The sequence below is a fragment of the Panthera onca genome, chromosome B3, assembly GCF_046562875.1.
Source record: "Panthera onca isolate mPanOnc1 chromosome B3, mPanOnc1 haplotype 2, whole genome shotgun sequence".
NCBI classification, from domain to species: Eukaryota; Metazoa; Chordata; class Mammalia; order Carnivora; family Felidae; genus Panthera; species Panthera onca.
The window spans coordinates 27,772,798-27,792,831 of NC_138344.1; the positions used below are offsets into that span (position 1 = coordinate 27,772,798).

The 20,034-nt window shown below is 41.5% G+C and overlaps 1 protein-coding gene across 5 annotated transcripts in view; it reads right to left on the reverse strand.

Annotated features, from left to right (window-relative positions):
* The window catches only part of HERC2 (HECT and RLD domain containing E3 ubiquitin protein ligase 2), a 273,779-nt gene that overhangs the window by 96,135 nt on the left and 157,610 nt on the right, over positions 1–20,034 (reverse strand). For all 5 annotated transcript variants that reach the window (XM_078448928.1, XM_078448927.1, XM_078448930.2 and 2 more), the window contains 4 exons: positions 19,857–19,999; positions 2,270–2,537; positions 1,987–2,123; positions 1,401–1,499 (listed from right to left, as the gene is read on the reverse strand). In XM_078448928.1, coding sequence (XP_078305054.1) covers positions 1,401–1,499; positions 1,987–2,123; positions 2,270–2,537; positions 19,857–19,999 — 647 coding nt within the window. The remainder of the gene's footprint in view (positions 1–1,400; positions 1,500–1,986; positions 2,124–2,269; positions 2,538–19,856; positions 20,000–20,034) is intronic.

Here is a 20,034-nt window from a genome sequence, read left to right on the forward strand (position 1 = left end):
GGAATGCTCAAAGATTAATGTGTTCACTCAAAAGAACAATTTAATCAATAGGAATAATGGTTGAAACACATCAAATCCATATCAGTCAATAAATTTATCACAATGATAATAAGCAAAGGTTCTTTTGGTCACCTGTGTAAGTTCCATGGCACCAATTCACCATTCTGAAAACTGATAAAGCAAAAACAAAAACAAAAACCTAAAAACAAAAAAAAAAGCAAGCACTTATTCTTACTTTCTTATATAACTATATTATAAAGAGTAACTAGAGTTGATTTAAAAAGCATTCGTCAAAGAATAAACTCCAGCTAATAAATTTGAAAGGCATGACAAAGTTAGAAAATCACTATTATGCAACCCCTCATAAAAAGTCTAGGTGGTAACACAAATGGATATCAAAGTGCAAAAGTGAACAATAGAGAACTTCTTAGCAGATGGAATAGACTAACAAGACCTAACCAGCAACACTGCATTTTGGTCCAGATGATGCATTCGTGCCTAAGACACTGCCTGAGTCCAACAGCTCCCCGACCCCACCAGCCCTTATTCTGATTTAACAGGAGATGCAGAAGAGGGAGGAAGAAGCCACAAATAAATGACATAGAAAGGAGAAAAAAAAATGGGAGGGGAAAACTGTTCCAGGTTAAAAGACACTTCAGAGAGACCTCACCCAAATGTCAGGTGTATGACCCTGTTTGTATCCAAATTCAAAAATGTTACTGTTTCAAAAAGCAATCTCTGAGAAAAGTGGGAAAATCTGAGTAAGCACTGGATATGAGATGATATTATAGAATTATTGCTTATTTTCTTAGCTAATGTTAGGTAACAGTAATGCTGTTATAAACAAATCCTTTATCGGGACACCTGGCTGGCTCAGTTAGTAGAGCATGGAATTCTTTATCTCAGGGTTGTGAGTTCAAGCCCCATGCTGGGTGTAGAGCTCACCAAAACAAAACAAAACAAAACAAAAACAAAAACAAAATCCTTTTTGTGTTAGGAATGCATATTAACAGATTTACAGATTAAATGAGATGATTTCCGGGATTTTCTCTAAAGTATACTAACTAGAACAAAAGAATTAAAACAACTAAAGAAAAGATTTAAGATACATAAAGGACTACATAAAAAGCCTAACTAGATTTTAAAAATTAGATGGGAGTAAGAATGATATAAGAAAAACAAGCAGAAATAGGTTTTTTAAAATGTCCAAAATGGGAATAATTGAGAAGCACAGGTCTTTGTGCCATGGCTCTCTAGCTTTGGTACCCCTTGCTCATCTTCTCTTCCTCTGTCCTCTGCTCCAGTCACAACAGCCTCCCTGCTGGGTTCTGTGCCCTCCTTCGCCAGGCCTCTGCTCACTGAAAACCTGAACAACGTTCCAGCCTAAGACATTTACTCACCTGAATATTCTCTCTCACATAGACAGCATAATCATCATTACTCAAGAAATCAGCTCGTTTTTTGTACGTCTGGCTCTCTGTTACAACAGCACCAGTAGACTACAAAAGATAAATACATTTTTTAAAAATTGTGAGCCAGATAAGCCTACTTGAAGTATGTGAAATCTTTAATATCAAAAAATAAAATATGAAATATTATACGTATTTTCACTATAAAATTCTTCATTCTAAAAGACACAATATGGTAAACAGAATGAATATCAAAAGCTAAAAGTATAGAAAATTTCTGAGACATTTCCAAATTAATCTCATGAAACAATTTACTGAAATTAGAAGTAACTGTGTCATATAAAACATGCTTTTTACATGACACAAAAATGGGTGTTGGCTACCCAATACCATTAGATGTTGAACAAGGGTCTGTTTTACAGCTAAAGTAATTAAGGCACAAAAAAAACAATTAGCACTTAGCTTTACTGTGTGCCTGGCAAAACTGCAGAGAGACCTCATGGAACAGCATACAGGAAACCCAAAGCACAGGACAAGTAGACACAGGCAGATGGGCAACCACACAGGAGGCACTAACCACAGCGTAGGCTGCGTCGTCCATATCCTCCACCACCTCCTCATCTGAACACTCCTCAGACCCTGTGTCTGCATCCGAAAGATCTGTGACCTGCACATCAGCATGGTCCAGCAGCCACCCAACCAAGGCCTCCACACCTACAAGCAAGTACACACAGTGCACCCTGAGTGAGGATCCACAGCACCCACCTGCCCATAGGCATGTGATGTTAGCATCTCAAGATAAACCCACAAACAAATGTGTGGGCAAATTAAGTGAAACACCCACAAGGAAAACAAAATACCTGGCAAGCCAGCAGCATTCCCTGAGGCACCAGTGAGTGACTTCAGTGCAAACTCTATGTTCCTTCTAGGAAATCCCATTTCCATGAGTTGAACCACAATAGGCAGAGCAGGAGCAGGTGACTGTTTGCGCTTCTTTGCTCTGACAGGGCGAACATGCTGTACAGGGACAGGTGTTGTGGCCTCACTGGAGCTGCAGTCTTCAAACACAGGGCTTGACGGGTGAGTGGACTCCACAGCCAAACACTGACATACGGCCAGTGCTGCAGCCTGGACAAATGAGAGTGAAGCTGGGAGGTTTAGAAAAGTCAAAAGACTTAAGCAGTCTGTGAAAATGGAAATTACAAACTTCTACTATGAAATGCAGTACAGAAGAACAGAAAATTCAGACTTACATGTGTTATTTTTAAATGAATGGATAAAAACATGTTAACAACAAACAAAGACAACTTTCATGGTTTAATGGAGAGGAAAGATGTGATGGTCAAACAACTCCTGCTGCAACACACACAGAGCCCAGGAAATTAGCCAGTTATCAGTGCCCATGAAAGAAAACTTCATAGCCGCTCTAAGTAGGAAACAAGTTGAGCAAGTTAAATGCAGAGTGAGAGGGGACAGATGAGAAAGAAGGAGTCCCTCACCCCCTCCCCATGCCCCAGGAGGCAGGGTCCGGTCTCCTGCTCTCTTCTTCTGTAAAACAAGTCAGAGACGACATGGAATTCTCTCATGTACCATCAAATCAACTCTCAATGATTCAAGGGTAAAAGAACCACTCTGCAAGTTAAACATGGTATAAAAAAAATAAAGGAAATAAAAAATATTGGGAAATAAATTACAATCAATGAATATATGCATTATTGAGGTTATCATTAGGAATCCCTACTCCCAGTACACACAACCCTTTCACTGAACTACTTGCAACACTCTGCTCTTCATCTCCAATTACTTTCATATGGCCTAAGACTTGCTATATTTTTTGAACTGAGCATCTGAGGAAGGAATAAGAAGAAACAGGGTGGAAGAAATAAGGAGGACTCCATTAAGCCTTCCAGTGCCTAGGTAGTGTCAAAAACCTAGGGTTTTGCTGTGAAGTGTGAATAACTCACAAGTGATGGTCTTCATCCTAAAAGCTTACAATTCAGAACCAGACTGAGTTTAGAGTTCTGGTTGTGATAATGAGGAGTTAGGGTGAACTGGGCTAAACCTCTACTGATAATAACTATGAACCCTGAACAAAGTATTTTTAAAAACAGTTTGAAGGTTCTGGAGAACAGCCAAAGCAATCAAAACTGAAACAGATACAACCCTTGACCACAAGGGAAGCCAGCAGGCAAGCTGACCAGGCAGTGTTATTAGACTGCAGTCAGAAGCTGGAATTCAGTCCTGCCAAAGCAATCGGAAGTGAGGGAGAAATCACAAAATGTGCATACAAACCATCCCAAATTCTTGGCTGATTCCAAAACTGAGCATTTGTGAGACTCTGAAGAACCCAGCATAAAGGAACTGCTGGAAGGCTAGAGGGATTCTATACCTATGCAATACTAGGGAGACAGTCTGAGGTCCCAGTCCAACCAAGTTAGATGGAGTTGGTCAAGCTGTAAAGGTTTCCACTGAAGCCTCGGAAATGATTCTACATCCTGCAGAATTAGAATACAGAAATCAAGACTAAGAGCAAAACAAAAATCAACCACCACTGGTGGTTGGCCATTGGCCACCGGAAGGGCGGCCAACATGGTGGAGAAGTAGGGGGAATCCATACGTCCTGCATCTCTCAAACAAAGAACTGTAGAAGCAAAGACTCTGAACACCAGAGCCTGGGAGGAAAAGAGACTGAATCTACTAGGAAGAAAATGGGAAAACTGGAAAAAAGGTGGGTAACTGTGAACTGGGGGAGATAAAAAAAAAGGCCACATGGGCATGGAGGGGAGACACTCCCTCCTGCGAGAGACAAAGGGAAGAGAAAGAGCGGCAAGGGAAGTGCAGGACTGTATCTGGACAAGAGAAAGACCTTGGAATGAGACTGAGAGGCATCTGATCTCTAACTGGGGGGCTTTCTTTGGACTGGGCCAGCTCCCTGTTCGCACACCTGGGGAGGAGAGGAGCCAGGCCTGGGTGCGGTGGTAGGTCAGAGACTCAGTCTGCAGCTGGAGAAAGAGGTTCCCTCCTTGGAGGGCTGCGCAATAGCACAGAACCTGCCTGTGTCCGCCACCTCCGGGTACGGTGGCTGGGTGGAGGGCTCAGTCTACAGGAGGGTAAGGCCACTGTTCCCCTGGAGTGCTGTGGGAAAAAACAAAGCCTGCCTTCGTATGCCACCCCAGGAGCTCCTCTGTAGGAGAAGGCGGTCCTCCCTGAAGTGCTGCAGCACAGACAAAGCCAGCCGGGACCACATATCCTGCACTGAAAGGCACTTCCCCAGCGTCAGAACCATGGAGCGAGACTTTGAATCCTAGCCAAGCGCAGGGTCAGGGGAGTTGGTAGAGAGAGAAGGCCCACCCCATCTGTGCCCACGGCATAGTGAGGATGACTCAAACTGAGTCCACCAGGTCTAGCTCCAGCTCCATGGAGAAGAGACTGGGGAATCACCATTCCCCCCCCACCCCACCCTCTGACCCCCGCCCCTCCATCTCACCACCACCACCACCACCACTGCCACCACCAAGGCGGCGCCTCAGGGATCACTCCCAGGCCCATAGTGGAAGTTGGTCCAGAAAACGCCAAACCATGCCCCCTTGCACTGGGTAACTGCATATCCACCGGAGTGGCACAGACCCTGAAGATACTACTACCTACAAGCGATGCAGCATTGCCAGGATTAACTATAGGTCAATTCTGGATATGTAGATATATCCTCCCCTCTGCCCCATTTCTCCTCCTTATCTCTTCCTTCCCCTAGGCTGGTTACTCTGGTTATTGGTCTGACTAAAAAGACATATTTAATCCATTGTCTTGATACATGTTCTACAGCTTCTTCTTCACACTCCTTTCTCTCTCCCTGGAATAATCAAGCCATATAGTTTCTCTGTCTGGGTAATTTTATCTTCATTAATTTTCTCTGCCGCCTTCTTTATTTCCTTTCTCTCTCTCTGGATTAGGCCTTTTAGTCTCTCTGCCTAATCAATGTTTATTTTTTCTCTGCCCCCCTCCCCAGCTCCAGTCATTTCTCTCTTTGTATGTGCTCTTCCATCATCACCGCTTTCACCTTCTTCTTTACTTGTAGTAGGTGTTTTGGGGTTTTTTGTTTTTAGACTTTAGGTTTTTGCTTTTATTTGTTTGTGTGTTTGCATGTTTTTGTCTCCAGTTTGTCTGTTTTCCTTTACAGGGTTACTCCAAGGAAAAATTCAAAGCACACCTGGTGGAAAGTTTTTTTACTTGTAGTAAATATTTACTCATAGTAAAATACTACTACAAGTACAGTAATAATATAACCAAAGTCACAACAACACAGAGCAAGTAACAATCTCCGAAAAAACACCTCCTGAAGGGCCAGGCCCTGGACAGTGTATGACCCTCTTTTAATACAGCAGTGCTCGCAGGTGCAGAACACACAAGCTTTAAAATGCATAAGGAACAGAAAACTACCAAAAATGACAAAACAGAAGAATTCTCCTCAAAAGAAATTCCAGGAAGTAGCAACAAATAATGAACTGATCAAAACGAATTTAAGCAACATAAGTGAACAAAAATTTAGAATAATAGTCATAAAATTACTCGCTGGGCTTGATAAAACCATAGAGGACAGCAGAGAATCTATTGCTACAGAGATCAAGGGACTAAGAAATAGTCATGAGGAACTAAAAAATGCTATAAATGAGATGCAAAATAAAACGGAGGCGGCCAGAGCACAGATTGAAGAGGCAGAGGAGAGAATAGGTGAATTAGAAGATAAAATTATGGAAAAAGAGGAAGCTGAGAAAAAGAGAGATAAAAAAATCCAGGAGTATGAGGGCAGAATTAGAGAACTAAGTGATGCAATCAAACGGAACAATATCCGTATCATATGAATTCTAGAAGAAGAAGAAAATGAGAGAGAGAAGGGGGCTGAAGGTATACTTCAACAAATCGTAGCTGAGAACTTCCCTGATCTGGGGAAGGAAAAAGGCATTGAAATCCAAGAGGCACAGAGAACTCCCTTCAGACATGACTTGAATCGATCTTCTGCATGACATATCATAGTGAAACTGGCAAAATACAAGGATAAAGAGAGAATTCTGAAAGCAGATAGGGATAAACACGCCCTAAGACAAAGGTAGACAGATAAGGGTAGTAGCAGACCTATCTACTGAAACTTGGCAGGCCAGAAAGGAATGGCAGGAAGTCTTCAATGTGATGAACAGAAAAAATATGCAGCCAGGAATCCTTTATCCAGCAAGTCTGTCATTCAGAATAGAAGGAGAGATAAAGGTTTTCCCAAACAAACAAAAACTGAAGGAATTCATCACCACTAAACCAGCCCTACAAGAGATCCTAAGGGGGATTCTGTGAGTGAAATGTGCAAGGACCGCAAAGTACCAGAGACATCACTGCAAGCATGAAACCTACACACATCACAATGACTCTAAACCCATATCTTTCTCTAAACCCAACACTGAATGTAAATGGACTAAATGCTCCAACCAAAAGACATAGGGTATCAGAATGGATAATGAAACAAGACCCATCTATTTGCTGTCTACAAGAGACTCATTTGAGACCTGAGGACACCTTCAGACTGAAAGTGAGGGGATGGAGAACTATCTATCATGCTACTGGAAGTCAAAAGAAAGCTGGAGTAGCCATACTTATATCAGACAAACTAGACTTTAAATAAAGGCTGTAACAAGAGATGAAGAAGGGCATTATATAATAATTACAGGGTCTATCCATCAGGAAGAGCTAACGATTATAAATGTCTATGCGCCGAATACGGGAGCCCCCAAATATATAAAACAGTTAATCACAAACATAAGCAACCTTATTGATAAGAATGTGGTAATTGCAGGGGACTTTAATACCCCACTTACAGGAATGGAGAGATCAGGTAGACACAGGATCAATAAAGAAACAAGGGCCCTGAATGACACATTGGATCAGATGGACTTGATAGATATATTTAGAACTCTGCATCCCAAAGCAACAGAATATACTTTCTTCTCGAGTGCACATGGAACATTCTCCAAGATAGATCACATACTGACTGGGTCACAAAACAGCCCTTCATAAGTATAAAAGAAGTGAGATCATACCATGCACACTTTCAGACCACAGTGCTATGAAAGTTGAAATCAACCACAGGAAAAAGTCTGGAAAACCTCCAAAAGCATGGAGGTTAAAGAACAGCCTACTAAAGAATGAATGGGTCAGCCAGGCACTTAGAGAAGAAATTTAAAAATATATGGAAACAAATGAAAATGAAAATACAACAATCCAAATGCTTTGGGATGCAGCAAAGGCAGTCCTGAGAGGAAGATACATTGCAATCCAGGCCTATCTCAAGAAACAAGAAAAATCCCAAATACAAAATCTAACAGCACTCCTAAAGGAAATAGAAGCAGAAAAGCAAAGACACCCAAAACCCAGCAGAAGAAGAGAAATAATAAAGATCAGAGCAGAAATAAACAATATAGAATCTAAACAAAACTGTAGAGCAGATCAATGAAACCACGAGTTGTTTTTTTGAAAAAATAAACAAAATTGATAAACCTCTAGCCAGGCTTCTCACAAAGAAAACGGAGAGGACCCAAATAGATAAAGTCATGAATGCAAATGGAATTAGTACAACCAATCCCTCAGAAATACAAGCAATTATCAGGGAATACTATGAAAAATTATATGCCAACAAACTGGACAACCTGGAGGAAATGGACACATCCCTAAGCACCCACATAGTTCCAAAACTCAAACAGGAAGAAATAGAAAACTTGAACAGACCCAGAACCAGCGAAAAAATTGAATCAGTTATCAAAAACCTCCCAACAAATAAGAGTCCAGGACCAGATGGCTTCCCTGGGGAATTCTACCATACATTGAAAGCAGAGTTAATACCTATCCTTCTCAAGCTGTTCCAAAAAAATAGAAAGGGAAGGAAAACTTCCAGACTCATTCTATGAAGCCAGCATTACTTTGATTCCCAAACCAGAGAGAGACCCAGCAAAAAAAGAGAACTACAGGCCAATATCCCTGATGAATATGGACGCAAAACTTCTCAATCAGATACTAGCAAATCGAATTCAACAGCATATAAAAAGAATTATACACCATGGTCAAGTGGGATTCATTCCTGGGCTTCAGGGCTGATTCAACACTCGCAAATCAATCAACGCGATACATCACGTTAATAAAAGAAAAGAACAGAACCATATGATCCTGTCAATCAATGCAGAAAAAGCATTTGACCGAATTCAGCATCCTTTCTTAATAAAAACCCTCGAGAAAGTCGGGATAGAAGGAACATACTTAAACATCATAAAAGCCATTTATGAAAAGCCCACAGCTAATATCATCCTCAATGGGGAAAAACTGACAGCTTTCCCGCTGAGATCAGGAACACGACAGGGATGTCCACTCTCACCGCTGCTGTTTCACATAGTGTTGGAAGTTCTGGCATCAGCAATCAGACAGCAAAAGGAAATCAAAGGCATCAAAATTGGCAAAGATGAAGTCAAGCTTTCACTTTTTGCAGGGGACATGACCCCACCAAAAGTCTGCTAGAACTGATACATGAATTCAGCAGTCACAGGATGCAAAATCAATGTACAGAAATCAGTTGCATTCTTATACACTAATAATGAAGCAACAGAAAGACAAATAAAGAAACTGACCCCATTCACAATTGCACCAAGAGTCATAAAATACCTAGAAATAAGCCTAACCAAAGATGTAAAAGATCTGTATGCTGACAACTATAGAAAGCTTATCAAGGAAATTAAAGAAGATACAAAGAAATGGAAAAACATTCCGTGCTCATGGATTGGAAGAATAAATATTGCTAAAATGTCAATACTACCCAAAGCTATCTACACATTCAATGCAATCCCAATCAAAATTGCACCAGCATTCTTCTCGAAGCTGGAACAAGCAATCCTAAAATTTGTATGGAACCACAAAAGGCCCCGAATAGCCAAAGTAATTTTGAAGAAGAAGACCAAAGCAGGAGACATCACAATCCCAGACTTTAGCCTCTACTACAAAGCTGCAGTCATCAAGACAGCATGGTATTGGCACAAAAACAGACACACAGACCAATGGAATAGAATAGAGACTCCAGAATTGGATCCACAAAAGTATGGCCAACTAATCTTTGACAAAGCAGGGAAGAACATCCAATCAAAAAAAGACAGTCTCTTTAACAAATGGTGCTGGGAGAACTGGACAGCAACATGCAGAAGGATGAAACTAGACCACTTTCTTACACCATTCACAAAAATAAACTCAAAATAGATGAAGGACCTGAATGTGAGACAGGAAACCATCAAAACCCTAGAGGAGAAAGCAGGAAAAAAACCTCTCTGACCTCAGCCACAGCAATTTCTTACTTGACACATCTCCAAAGGCAAGGGAATTAAAAGCAAATATGAACTATTGGGACCTCATGAAGAGAAAAGCTTCTGCACTGCAAAGGAAACAATCAACAAAACTAAAAGGCAACCGACAGAACGGGAAAAGATATTTGCAAATGACATATCGGACAAAGGGCTAGTATCCAAAATCTGTAAAGAATTCACCAAACTCCACACCCAAAAAACAAATAATCCAGTGAAGAAATGGGCAGAAGACATGAAGAGACACTTTTCTGAAGAAGACATCCAGATAGCCAACTGATACATGAAAAGATGCTCAACATCACTCCTCATCAGGGAAATGCAAATCAAAACCACACTCAGATACCGCCTCACGCCAGTCAGAGTGGCTAAAAGGAACAAATCAGGAGACTATAGATGCTGGCGAGGATGTGGAGAAACGGGAACCCTCTTGTACTGTTGGTGGGAATGCAAACTGGTGCAGCCACTCTGGAAAACAGTGTGGAGGTTTATTTTATAAAATAAAATAAATTTTTAATAAAATTAAAAATACCGGAAGATGGCGGCGTAGGAGGACGCGGGGCTCACAGCGCGTCCTGCCGATCACTTAGATTCCACCTACACCTGCCTAAAGAACCCAGAAAACCGCCAGAGGATTAGCAGAAGGGAGTCTCCGGAGTCAAGCGCAGACTAGAGGCCCACGGAAGAGGGTAGGAAGGGCGGCGAGGCGGTGCGCGCTCCACGGACTGGCGGGAGGGAGCCGGGGCGGAGGGCCGGCTCGCCGGCCAAGCAGAGCCCCCGAGTCTGGCTGGCAAAAGCGGAGGGGCCGGACGGACTGTGTTCCGACAGCAAGCGCGACTTAGCGTCTGGGAGGTCATAAGTTAACAGCTCTGCTCGGAAAGCGGGAAGGCTGGAGGACAAAGGGAAGGAGAGCTGCTGAGCCCCCGGACGGCAGAGCTCAGCTTGGCGGGGAACAAAGGCGCCAGCGCCATCTCCCCCGCCCATCCCCCAGCCAAAATCCCAAAGGGAACCAGTTCCTGCCAGGGAACTTGCTCGCTCCGCGCAAACACCCAACTCTGTGCTTCTGCGGAGCCAAACCTCCGGCAGCGGATCTGACTCCCTCCCGCTGCCACAGGGCTCCTCCTGAAGTGGATCACCTAAGGAGAAGCGAGCTAAGCCTGCCCCTCCACCCCCAGTGCACCTTGCCTACCCACCCCAGCTAATACACCAGATCCCCAGCAACACAAGCCTGGCAGTGTGCAAGTAGCCCAGACGGGACACGCCACCCCACAGTGAATCCCGCCCCTAGGAGAGGGGAAGAGAAGGCACACACCAGTCTGACTGTGGCCCCAGCAGTGGGCTGGGGGCAGACATCGGGTCGGACTGCGGCCCCGCCCACTAACTCCAGTTATACACCACAGCACAGGGGAAGTGCACTGCAGGTCCTCACCACGCAAGGGACTCTCCAAAATGACCAAACGGAAGAATTCCCCTCAGAAGAATCTCCAGGAAATAACAACAGCTAATGAACTGATCAAAAAGGATTTAAATAATATAACAGAAAGTGAATTTAGAATAATAGTCATAAAATTAATCGCTGGGCTTGAAAACAGTATACAGGACAGCAGAGAATCTCTTGCCACAAAGATCGAGGGACTAAGGAACAGTCACGAGGAGTTGAAAAACGCTTTAAACGAAATGCAAAACAAAATGGAATCCACGATGGCTCGGCTTGAAGAGGCAGAGGAGAGAATAGGTGAACTAGAAGATAAAGTTATGGAGAAAGAGGAAGCTGAAAGAAAGAGAGATAAAAAAATCCAGGAGTATGAGGGGAAAATTAGAGAACTAAGTGATACACTAAAAAAAAATAATATACGCATAATTGGTATCCCAGAGGAGGAAGAGAGAGGGAAAGGTGCTGAAGGGGTACTTGAACAAATTATAGCTGAGAACTTCCCTGAACTGGGGAAGGAAAAAGGCATTGAAATCCAAGAGGCACAGAGAACTCCCTTCAGACGTAACTTGAATCGATCTTCTGCACGACATATCATAGTGAAACTGGCAAAATACAAGGATAAAGAGAAAATTCTGAAAGCAGCAAGGGATAAACGTGCCCTCACATATAAAGGGAGACCTATAAGACTCGTGACTGATCTCTCCTTTGAAACTTGGCAGGCCAGAAAGGCTTGGCACGATATCTACAGTGTGCTAAACAGAAAAAATATGCAGCCGAGAATCCTTTATCCAGCAAGTCTGTCATTTAGAATAGAAGGAGAGATAAAGGTCTTCCCAAACAAACAAAAACTGAAGGAATTTGTCACCACGAAACCAGCCCTACAAGAGATCCTAAGGGGGATCCTGTGAGACAAAGTACCAGAGACATCACTACAACCATAAAACATACAGACATCACAATGACTCTAAACCCATATCTTTCTATAATAACACTGAATGTAAATGGATTAAATGCGCCAACTAAAAGACATAGGGTATCAGAATGGATAAAAAAACAAGACCCATCTATTTGCTGTCTACAAGAGACTCATTTTAGATCTGAGGACACCTTTAGATTGAGAGTGAGGGGATGGAGAACTATTTATCATGCTCCTGGAAGCCAAAAGAAAGCTGGAGTAGCCATACTTATATCAGACAAACTAGACTTTAAATTAAAGGCTGTAACAAGAGATGAAGAAGGGCATTATATAATAATTACAGGGTCTATCCATCAGGAAGAGCTAACTATTATAAATGTCTATGCGCCAAATACCCGAGCCCCCAGATATATAAAACAATTACTCATAAACATAAGCAACCTTATTGATAAGAATGTGGTCATTGCAGGGGACTTTAACACCCCACTTACAGAAATGGATAGATCATCTAGACACACGGTCAATAAAGAAACAAGGGCCCTGAATGATACATTGGATCAGATGGACTTGACAGATATATTTAGAACTCTGCATCCCAAAGCAACAGAATATACTTTCTTCTCGAGTGCACATGGAACATTCTCCAAGATAGATCATATACTGGGTCACAAAACAGCCCTTCATAAGTTTACAAGAATTGAGATCATACCATGCATACTTTCAGACCACAATGCTATGAAGCTTGAAATCAACCACAGGAAAAAGTCTGGAAAACCTCCAAAAGCATGGAGGTTACAGAACACCCTACTAACGAATGAGTGGGTCAACCAGGCAATTAGAGAAGAAATTAAAATATACATGGAAACAAACGAAAATGAAAATACAACAATCCAAACGCTTTGGGATGCAGCGAAGGCAGTCCTGAGAGGAAAATACATTGCAATCCAGGCCTATCTCAAGAAACAAGAAAAATCCCAAATACAAAATCTAACAGCACACCTAAAGGAAATAGAAGCAGAACAGCAAAGGCAGCCTAAACCCAGCAGAAGAAGAGAAATAATAAAGATCAGAGCAGAAATAAACAATATAGAATCTAAAAAAACTGTAGAGCAGATCAACAAAACCAAGAGTTGGTTTTTTGAAAAAATAAACAAAATTGACAAACCTCTAGCCAGGCTTCTCAAAAAGAAAAGGGAGATGACCCAAATAGATAAAATCATGAATGAAAATGGAATGATTACAACCAATCCCTCAGAGATACAAACAATTATCAGGGAATACTATGAAAAATTATATGCCAGCAAATTGGACAACCTGGAAGAAATGGACAAATTTCTAAACACCCACACTCTTCCAAAACTCAATCAGGAGGAAATAGAAAGCTTGAACAGACCCATAACCAGTGAAGAAATTGAATCGGTTATCAAAAATCTCCCAACAAATAAGAGTCCAGGACCAGATAGCTTCCCAGGGGAGTTCTACCAGACATTTAAAGCAGAGATAATACCTATCCTTCTCAAGCTATTCCAAGAAATAGAAAGGGAAGGAAAACTTCCAGACTCATTCTATGAAGCCAGTATTACTTTGATTCCTAAACCCGACAGAGAGCCAGTAAAAAAAGAGAACTACAGGCCAATATCCCTGATGAATATGGATGCAAAAATTCTTAATAAGATACTAGCAAATCGAATTCAGCAGCATATAAAAAGAATTATTCACCATGATCAAGTGGGATTCATTCCTGGGATGCAGGGCTGGTTCAACATTCGCCAATCGATCAACGTGATACATCACATTAACAAAAAAAAAGAGAAGAACCATATGATCCTGTCAATCGATGCAGAAAAGGCCTTTGACAAAATCCAGCACCCTTTCTTAATAAAAACCCTTGAGAAAGTCGGGATAGAAGGAACATACTTAAAGATCATAAAGGCCATTTATGAAAAGCCCACAGCTAACATCATCCTCAACGGGGAAAACCTGAGAGCTTTTTCCCTGAGATCAGGAACACGACAGGGATGCCCACTCTCACCGCTGTTGTTTAATATAGTGCTGAAGTTCTAGCATCAGCAATCAGACAACAAAAGGAAATCAAAGGCATCCAAATTGGCAAAGATGAAGTCAAGCTTTCGCTTTTTGCAGATGACATGATATTATACATGGAAAATCCGATAGACTCCACCAAAAGTCTGCTAGAACTGATACATGAATTCAGCAAAGTTGCAGGATACAAAATCAATGTGCAGAAATCAGTTGCATTCTTATACACTAACAATGAAGCAACAGAAAGACAAATGAAGAAACTGATCCTATTCACAATTGCACCAAGAAGCATAAAATACCTAGGAATAAATCTAACCAAAGATGTAAAAGATCTGTATGCTGAAAACTATAGAAAGCTTATGCAGGTAATTGAAGAAGATATAAAGAAATGGAAAGACATTCCCTGCTCATGGATTGGAAGAATAAATATTGTCAAAATGTCAATACTACCCAAAGCTATCTACACATTCAATGCAATCCCAATCAAAATTGCACCAGCATTCTTCTCGAAACTAGAACAAGCAATCCTAAAATTCATATGGAACCACAAAAGGCCCCGAATAGCCAAAGTAATTTTGAAGAAGAAGACCAAAGCAGGAGGCATCACAATCCCAGACTTTAGCCTCTACTACAAAGCTGTCATCATCAAGTCAGCATGGTATTGGCATAAAAACAGACACATAGACCAATGGAATAGAATAGAAACCCCAGAACTAGACCCACAAATGTATGGCCAACTCATCTTTGACAAAGCAGGAAAGAACATCCAATGGAAAAAAGACAGTCTCTTTAACAAATGGTGCTGGGAGAACTGGACAGCAACATGCAGAAAGTTGAAACTAGACCACTTTCTCACACCATTCACAAAAATAAACTCAAAATGGATAAAGGACCTGAATGTGAGACAGGAAACCATCAAAACCTTAGAGGAGAAAGCAGGATAAGACCTCTCTGACCTCAGCCGTAGCAATCTCTTACTCGGCACATCCCCAAAGGCAAGGGAATTAAAAGCAAAAGTGAATTACTGGGACCTTATGAAGATAAAAAGCTTCTGCACAGCAAAGGAAACAACCAACAAAACTAAAAGGCAACCAACGGAATGGGAAAAGATATTTGCAAATGACACATCGGACAAAGGGCTAGTATCCAAAATCTATAAAGAGCTCATCAAACTCCACACCCGAAAAACAAATAACCCAGTGAAGAAATGGGCAGAAAACATGAATAGACACTTCTCTAAAGAAGACATCCGGATGGCCAACAGGCACATGAAAAGATGTTCAACGTCGCTCCTTATCAGGGAAATACAAATCAAAACCACACTCAGATATCACCTCACGCCAGTCAGAGTGGCCAAAATGAAGAAATCAGGAGACTATAGATGCTGGAGAGGATGTGGAGAAACAGGAACCCTCTTGCACTGTTGGTGGGAATGCAAATTGGTGCAGCCGCTCTGGAAAGCAGTGTGGAGGTTCCTCAGAAAATTAAAAAGAGACCTACCCTATGACCCAGCAATAGCACTGCTAGGAATTTATCCAAGGGATACAGGAGTACTGATGCATAGGGGCACCTGTACCCCAATGTTTATAGCGGCACTCTCAACAATAGCCAAATTATGGAAAGAGCCTAAATGTCCATCAACTGATGAATGGATAAAGAAATTGTGGTTTATATACACAATGGAATACTACGTGGCAATGAGAAAAAATGAAATATGGCCTTTTGTAGCAACATGGATGGAACTGGAGAGTGTGATGCTAAGTGAAATAAGCCATACAGAGAAAGACAGATACCATATGGTTTCACTCTTATGTGGATCCTGAGAAACATAACAGAAACCCATGGGGGAGGGGAAGGAAAAAAAAAAAAAAAAAAAAAAAAAAAAAAGAGGTTAGAGTGGGAGAGAGCCAAAGCATTAGAGACTGTTAAAAACTGAGAACAAACTGAGGGTTGATGGGGGGTGGGAGGGAGGGGAGGGTGGGTGATGGGTACCGAGGAGGGCACCTTTTGGGATGAGCACTGGGTGTTGTATGGAAACCAATTTGACAGTAAATTTCATATATTAAAAAAAATAAATAAATAAATAAATAAATAAATAAATAAATAAATAAAATTAAAAATAGATCTACCCTATGACCCAGCAATAGCACTGCTAGGAATTTACCCAAGGGATACAGGAGTGCTGAAACACCAGGGCACCTGTACCCCAATAGCAGCACTATCTAATACCCCAATAGCAGCAGTATCTAATAGCAGCACTTTCAAAAATAGCCAAATTATGGAAAGAACCTAAATGTCCATCAACTGATGAATGGATACAGAAGTTGTGGTTTACATATACAATGTACTACTCGGCAATGAGAAAGAACGAAATATGGCCCTTTGTAGCAATGTGGATGGAACTGGAGAGTGTGATGCTAAGTGAAATAAGCCATACAGAGAAAGACAGATACCATATGTTTTCACTCTTATGTGGATCCTGAGAAACTTAACAGAAACCCATGGGGGAGGGGAAGGGGAAAAAAAAGTTAGAGAGGGAGGGAGCCAAACCATAAGAGACTCTTAAAAACTAAGAACAAACTGAGAGTTGATGGAGGTTGTGAGGGAGGGGAACGTGGGTAATGGGCATTGAGGAGGGCACCTGTTGGGATGAGCACTGGGTGCTTTATGGAAACCAATGTGACAATAAATTTCGTATTAAAAATAAATAAAATACATAAATAAATAAAAAGTCTAGAACGAAGCCTCCACAGGATTGGGGAGAACTGCCAGGTACTAAACCATCTATGAGAATAAAATTCACATTCTCCAGAAGATGTTGACAGAACACTGAGCCGACACAGTGTAATATCTAAAACATACAGGCTGCCTGGGTGGCTCAGTCGGTTAAGATGCCAACTTCGGCTAATGTCATGATCTCACAGTTCATGAGTCTGAGCCCCACATCGGGCTCTCTGTTGTCAATGTGGAGCCAACTTCAATCTTCTGTCCCCCCCTCTTTCTCTGCCCCTCCCCCACTCACATGCATGCACTCTCTCTCTAAAATAAGTAAACATTTAAAAAAGAACTAAAACATCCAGAATATACTAACAACTACATATAGGTGAAGAATCAGAACCAATAACTGATTATAATCAAGAGAAAAAAACTGCCAATAGTAGCAGACTGACAGCTGGCCCACGTGTTAAAAAGAAATTTAACACAACTATCAGGAATATGTTTTACATACATATACAGTAAAGAAATAGAGAGTGAAGAGATAAGTACTGTCAGAACTATAGAGCTATAAAATAAGAGCCAAATGGAAATGTGAGATCTGAAAATATAAAGACTCTCTTAGATGGCTTACAGCAGATTTAGACCCAACAAAGCAGAACAGCCTGACCTTAAAAACAGATCCAGAAAATTAGCCAAGTTTATTAACGAAGAGAAAAAGACCTATAAAACACACAGAAACAAATTAATCTCACAGATGTGTAACCGTAGTCTTAGCAAAGAACAGGACAGGAAAATATAGTTAACAAGTTTCCAAATTTGGTGCGGAGGGGTGGGGGTCGGGGGGGGGGGGTGGAATATCAAGCCAGAGATGCAAGTAACTTAAGCATATCCCAAGAGGATGGGGGAGAAAAAATACATACATACATTGGCATGCCTTAGTCAAACTGTAGAAAACAAAACAAAAAACAAACAAATCACAAAATATTAAATGCAGCCAGAATGGGAGAAAAAATGTGTGAGGAAAAAGCTTAGAAATTCCCTGGGCTTGCACCAATGAGTTAACAAGCATAAAGAATTACAAAGCCATAGGATGCTCACACCCAAGTTTGGGTAAACAAGATTAGGTGAATAAGGATAGAGAAGGGGGGCTAAGGCCCCCAGAATAGAGAGGGGGTGCAAAGGCCTGCAATACAAAGGTATATGAGGTAAACAAGACTAGAGATTCAGGGCAAAAGTTCCCCCCTATTTAGTATTATAGCAGAAAGCTGCTTTCACAGGAAGGAAGGACCAAATTAGGTAAACAAGTAAATAGGGCTACAGACCACTGGGCTGCAGGTAAAGCTGCCCAGAGGAGAACTGATTAGCAAAAGAAAAGGTGCCTTGTTAACCTTGAGGTTACTTGCTCTATCAGTCTAATCCCCTAGGCTAGCTAAGATAAACAGAGTTGGTGCCTCATGTCTGCTGTAAACAACCTTCAGCTGCCTCCAGAGCCAGGATTTTGTTTTGTATTAACCCAAACCCCTAATATCTTCAAGACCCCCTTTCCCTCACATCCATGAGTTAATGTTCATAATTTCATTGTCTCTTTGTGCACGTCCATCACCATGTTTGTAAGCCTTCTGATCCTAATAAAAACAGGGCAAGGACCCTTATTCAGGGCTCTTGTCTTTTCCTGGACATTAACCATCTCTCTCATTTAATCCTGAGTCCCGCTTTCTTGCTAGACAAGAAAGAACTTTAGACCCAGAGTCTATGACAAAAAGGCACTTCAAACAGAATAAGAATGATGGTTGAATTTTCATCTAAATCAATGGAGATAAAACAATGAAAGATCTCTCTTTGGTAGTCCTTCCCAATTCTTAAAGGATAACTCTACGTTTCCCTGTTTCCTTACACATCTTTCCTCTTAACACTGGGTACCTCCCAGTGTGATTCCAGGTTGCATTCTGCCCAATTTGCTCTTCAACTGCTTTCAATGCCCTCTTTTTATCTTTAGAAGTGACTAGAAACCCTGCTGTTCTGTTGCCACTTCAACCTGACCCTCATCTTAGCGGTTTTTAGACCTAGCAAGTAGTTGGCATTCAGGCCAGTTCAAAGAAGGCACTGTACTGCTCCCTATTCTCATGCTCAATACTTCTTGCCTTCTCCCTTTGCACCCCACCTTTTTCCTACCTCAGTTCTTACTTTCTTGCTACCTACTTCTTCCTACCTCACTCTTGGACTACTGTCAGCCCTCCCATCAACCTGATACAGCTGCTTCCTCACTTCGGATCCAACTCCCTGCAGTCCTGGTCTCAAAGAATTTCTATTAGGGTATATTCTGCCTGGCAACTTGAGTACTCTAGGTTTGGTTTTTGTCTTTAATATTTTATCCAGAGTTTTTTACATATTACATAGAAAGAAGGATTTTTAGAAACATCTAGTCCCTCATGTTGCAGGCCATGAAAGTCATCACTTTTAGACCTGATCACATGTTGTCTTTTCTATGGGAACATGCCCACAGCCTGATCCCTAAGCTACACTGTGCAGCACAGGTGCTCTGCGACAGGGCAAGGACCAAGAGCCTGGCAGCAACAGTGCATGCCCAAAAAAGCCTTTGCAGTGAGTGGAACAAACATGCCAGTGCAATATTCCAAGGTCTAATGGGCTCCTTCAATAACAATTATTTCCTAGAAAAAGATCATGCCATGAATATTTGAGCATCTGACCCATGTTGAATCTCATTAACTTTTTCAAAGAATTCACATATATTCAAAATAAGGTTAAACTTCAACTCATTCACCCTCTAACTAGTATTATAATGCTCTATGACAAACATGGTTAAAGCCTAACTAGTCATAAGAATTATTTTAGCATATTATTTAAAATTCAGAATATATCCTTAAGAAAATACACATCTAGGAAAAAAAATGTTCCAAATTTAGTGTACCAGATTAAAATTGCAGAGGCTGCTACCGTACCTCTAGCTCCTGTTTGTCAAATATGGCCTTCACTGGAGATGGCTGGGTGGCCGAGGCCAGTAACTGCTGCAAGAGGATCATTGGAGGCTGTGGCCCTTCAGGAGACATGTCCCCAAGGTCAGGGGATGCAGCTGCTCCATCATCTGAATATAAAAAAAAAAAAATATGCACGACATCA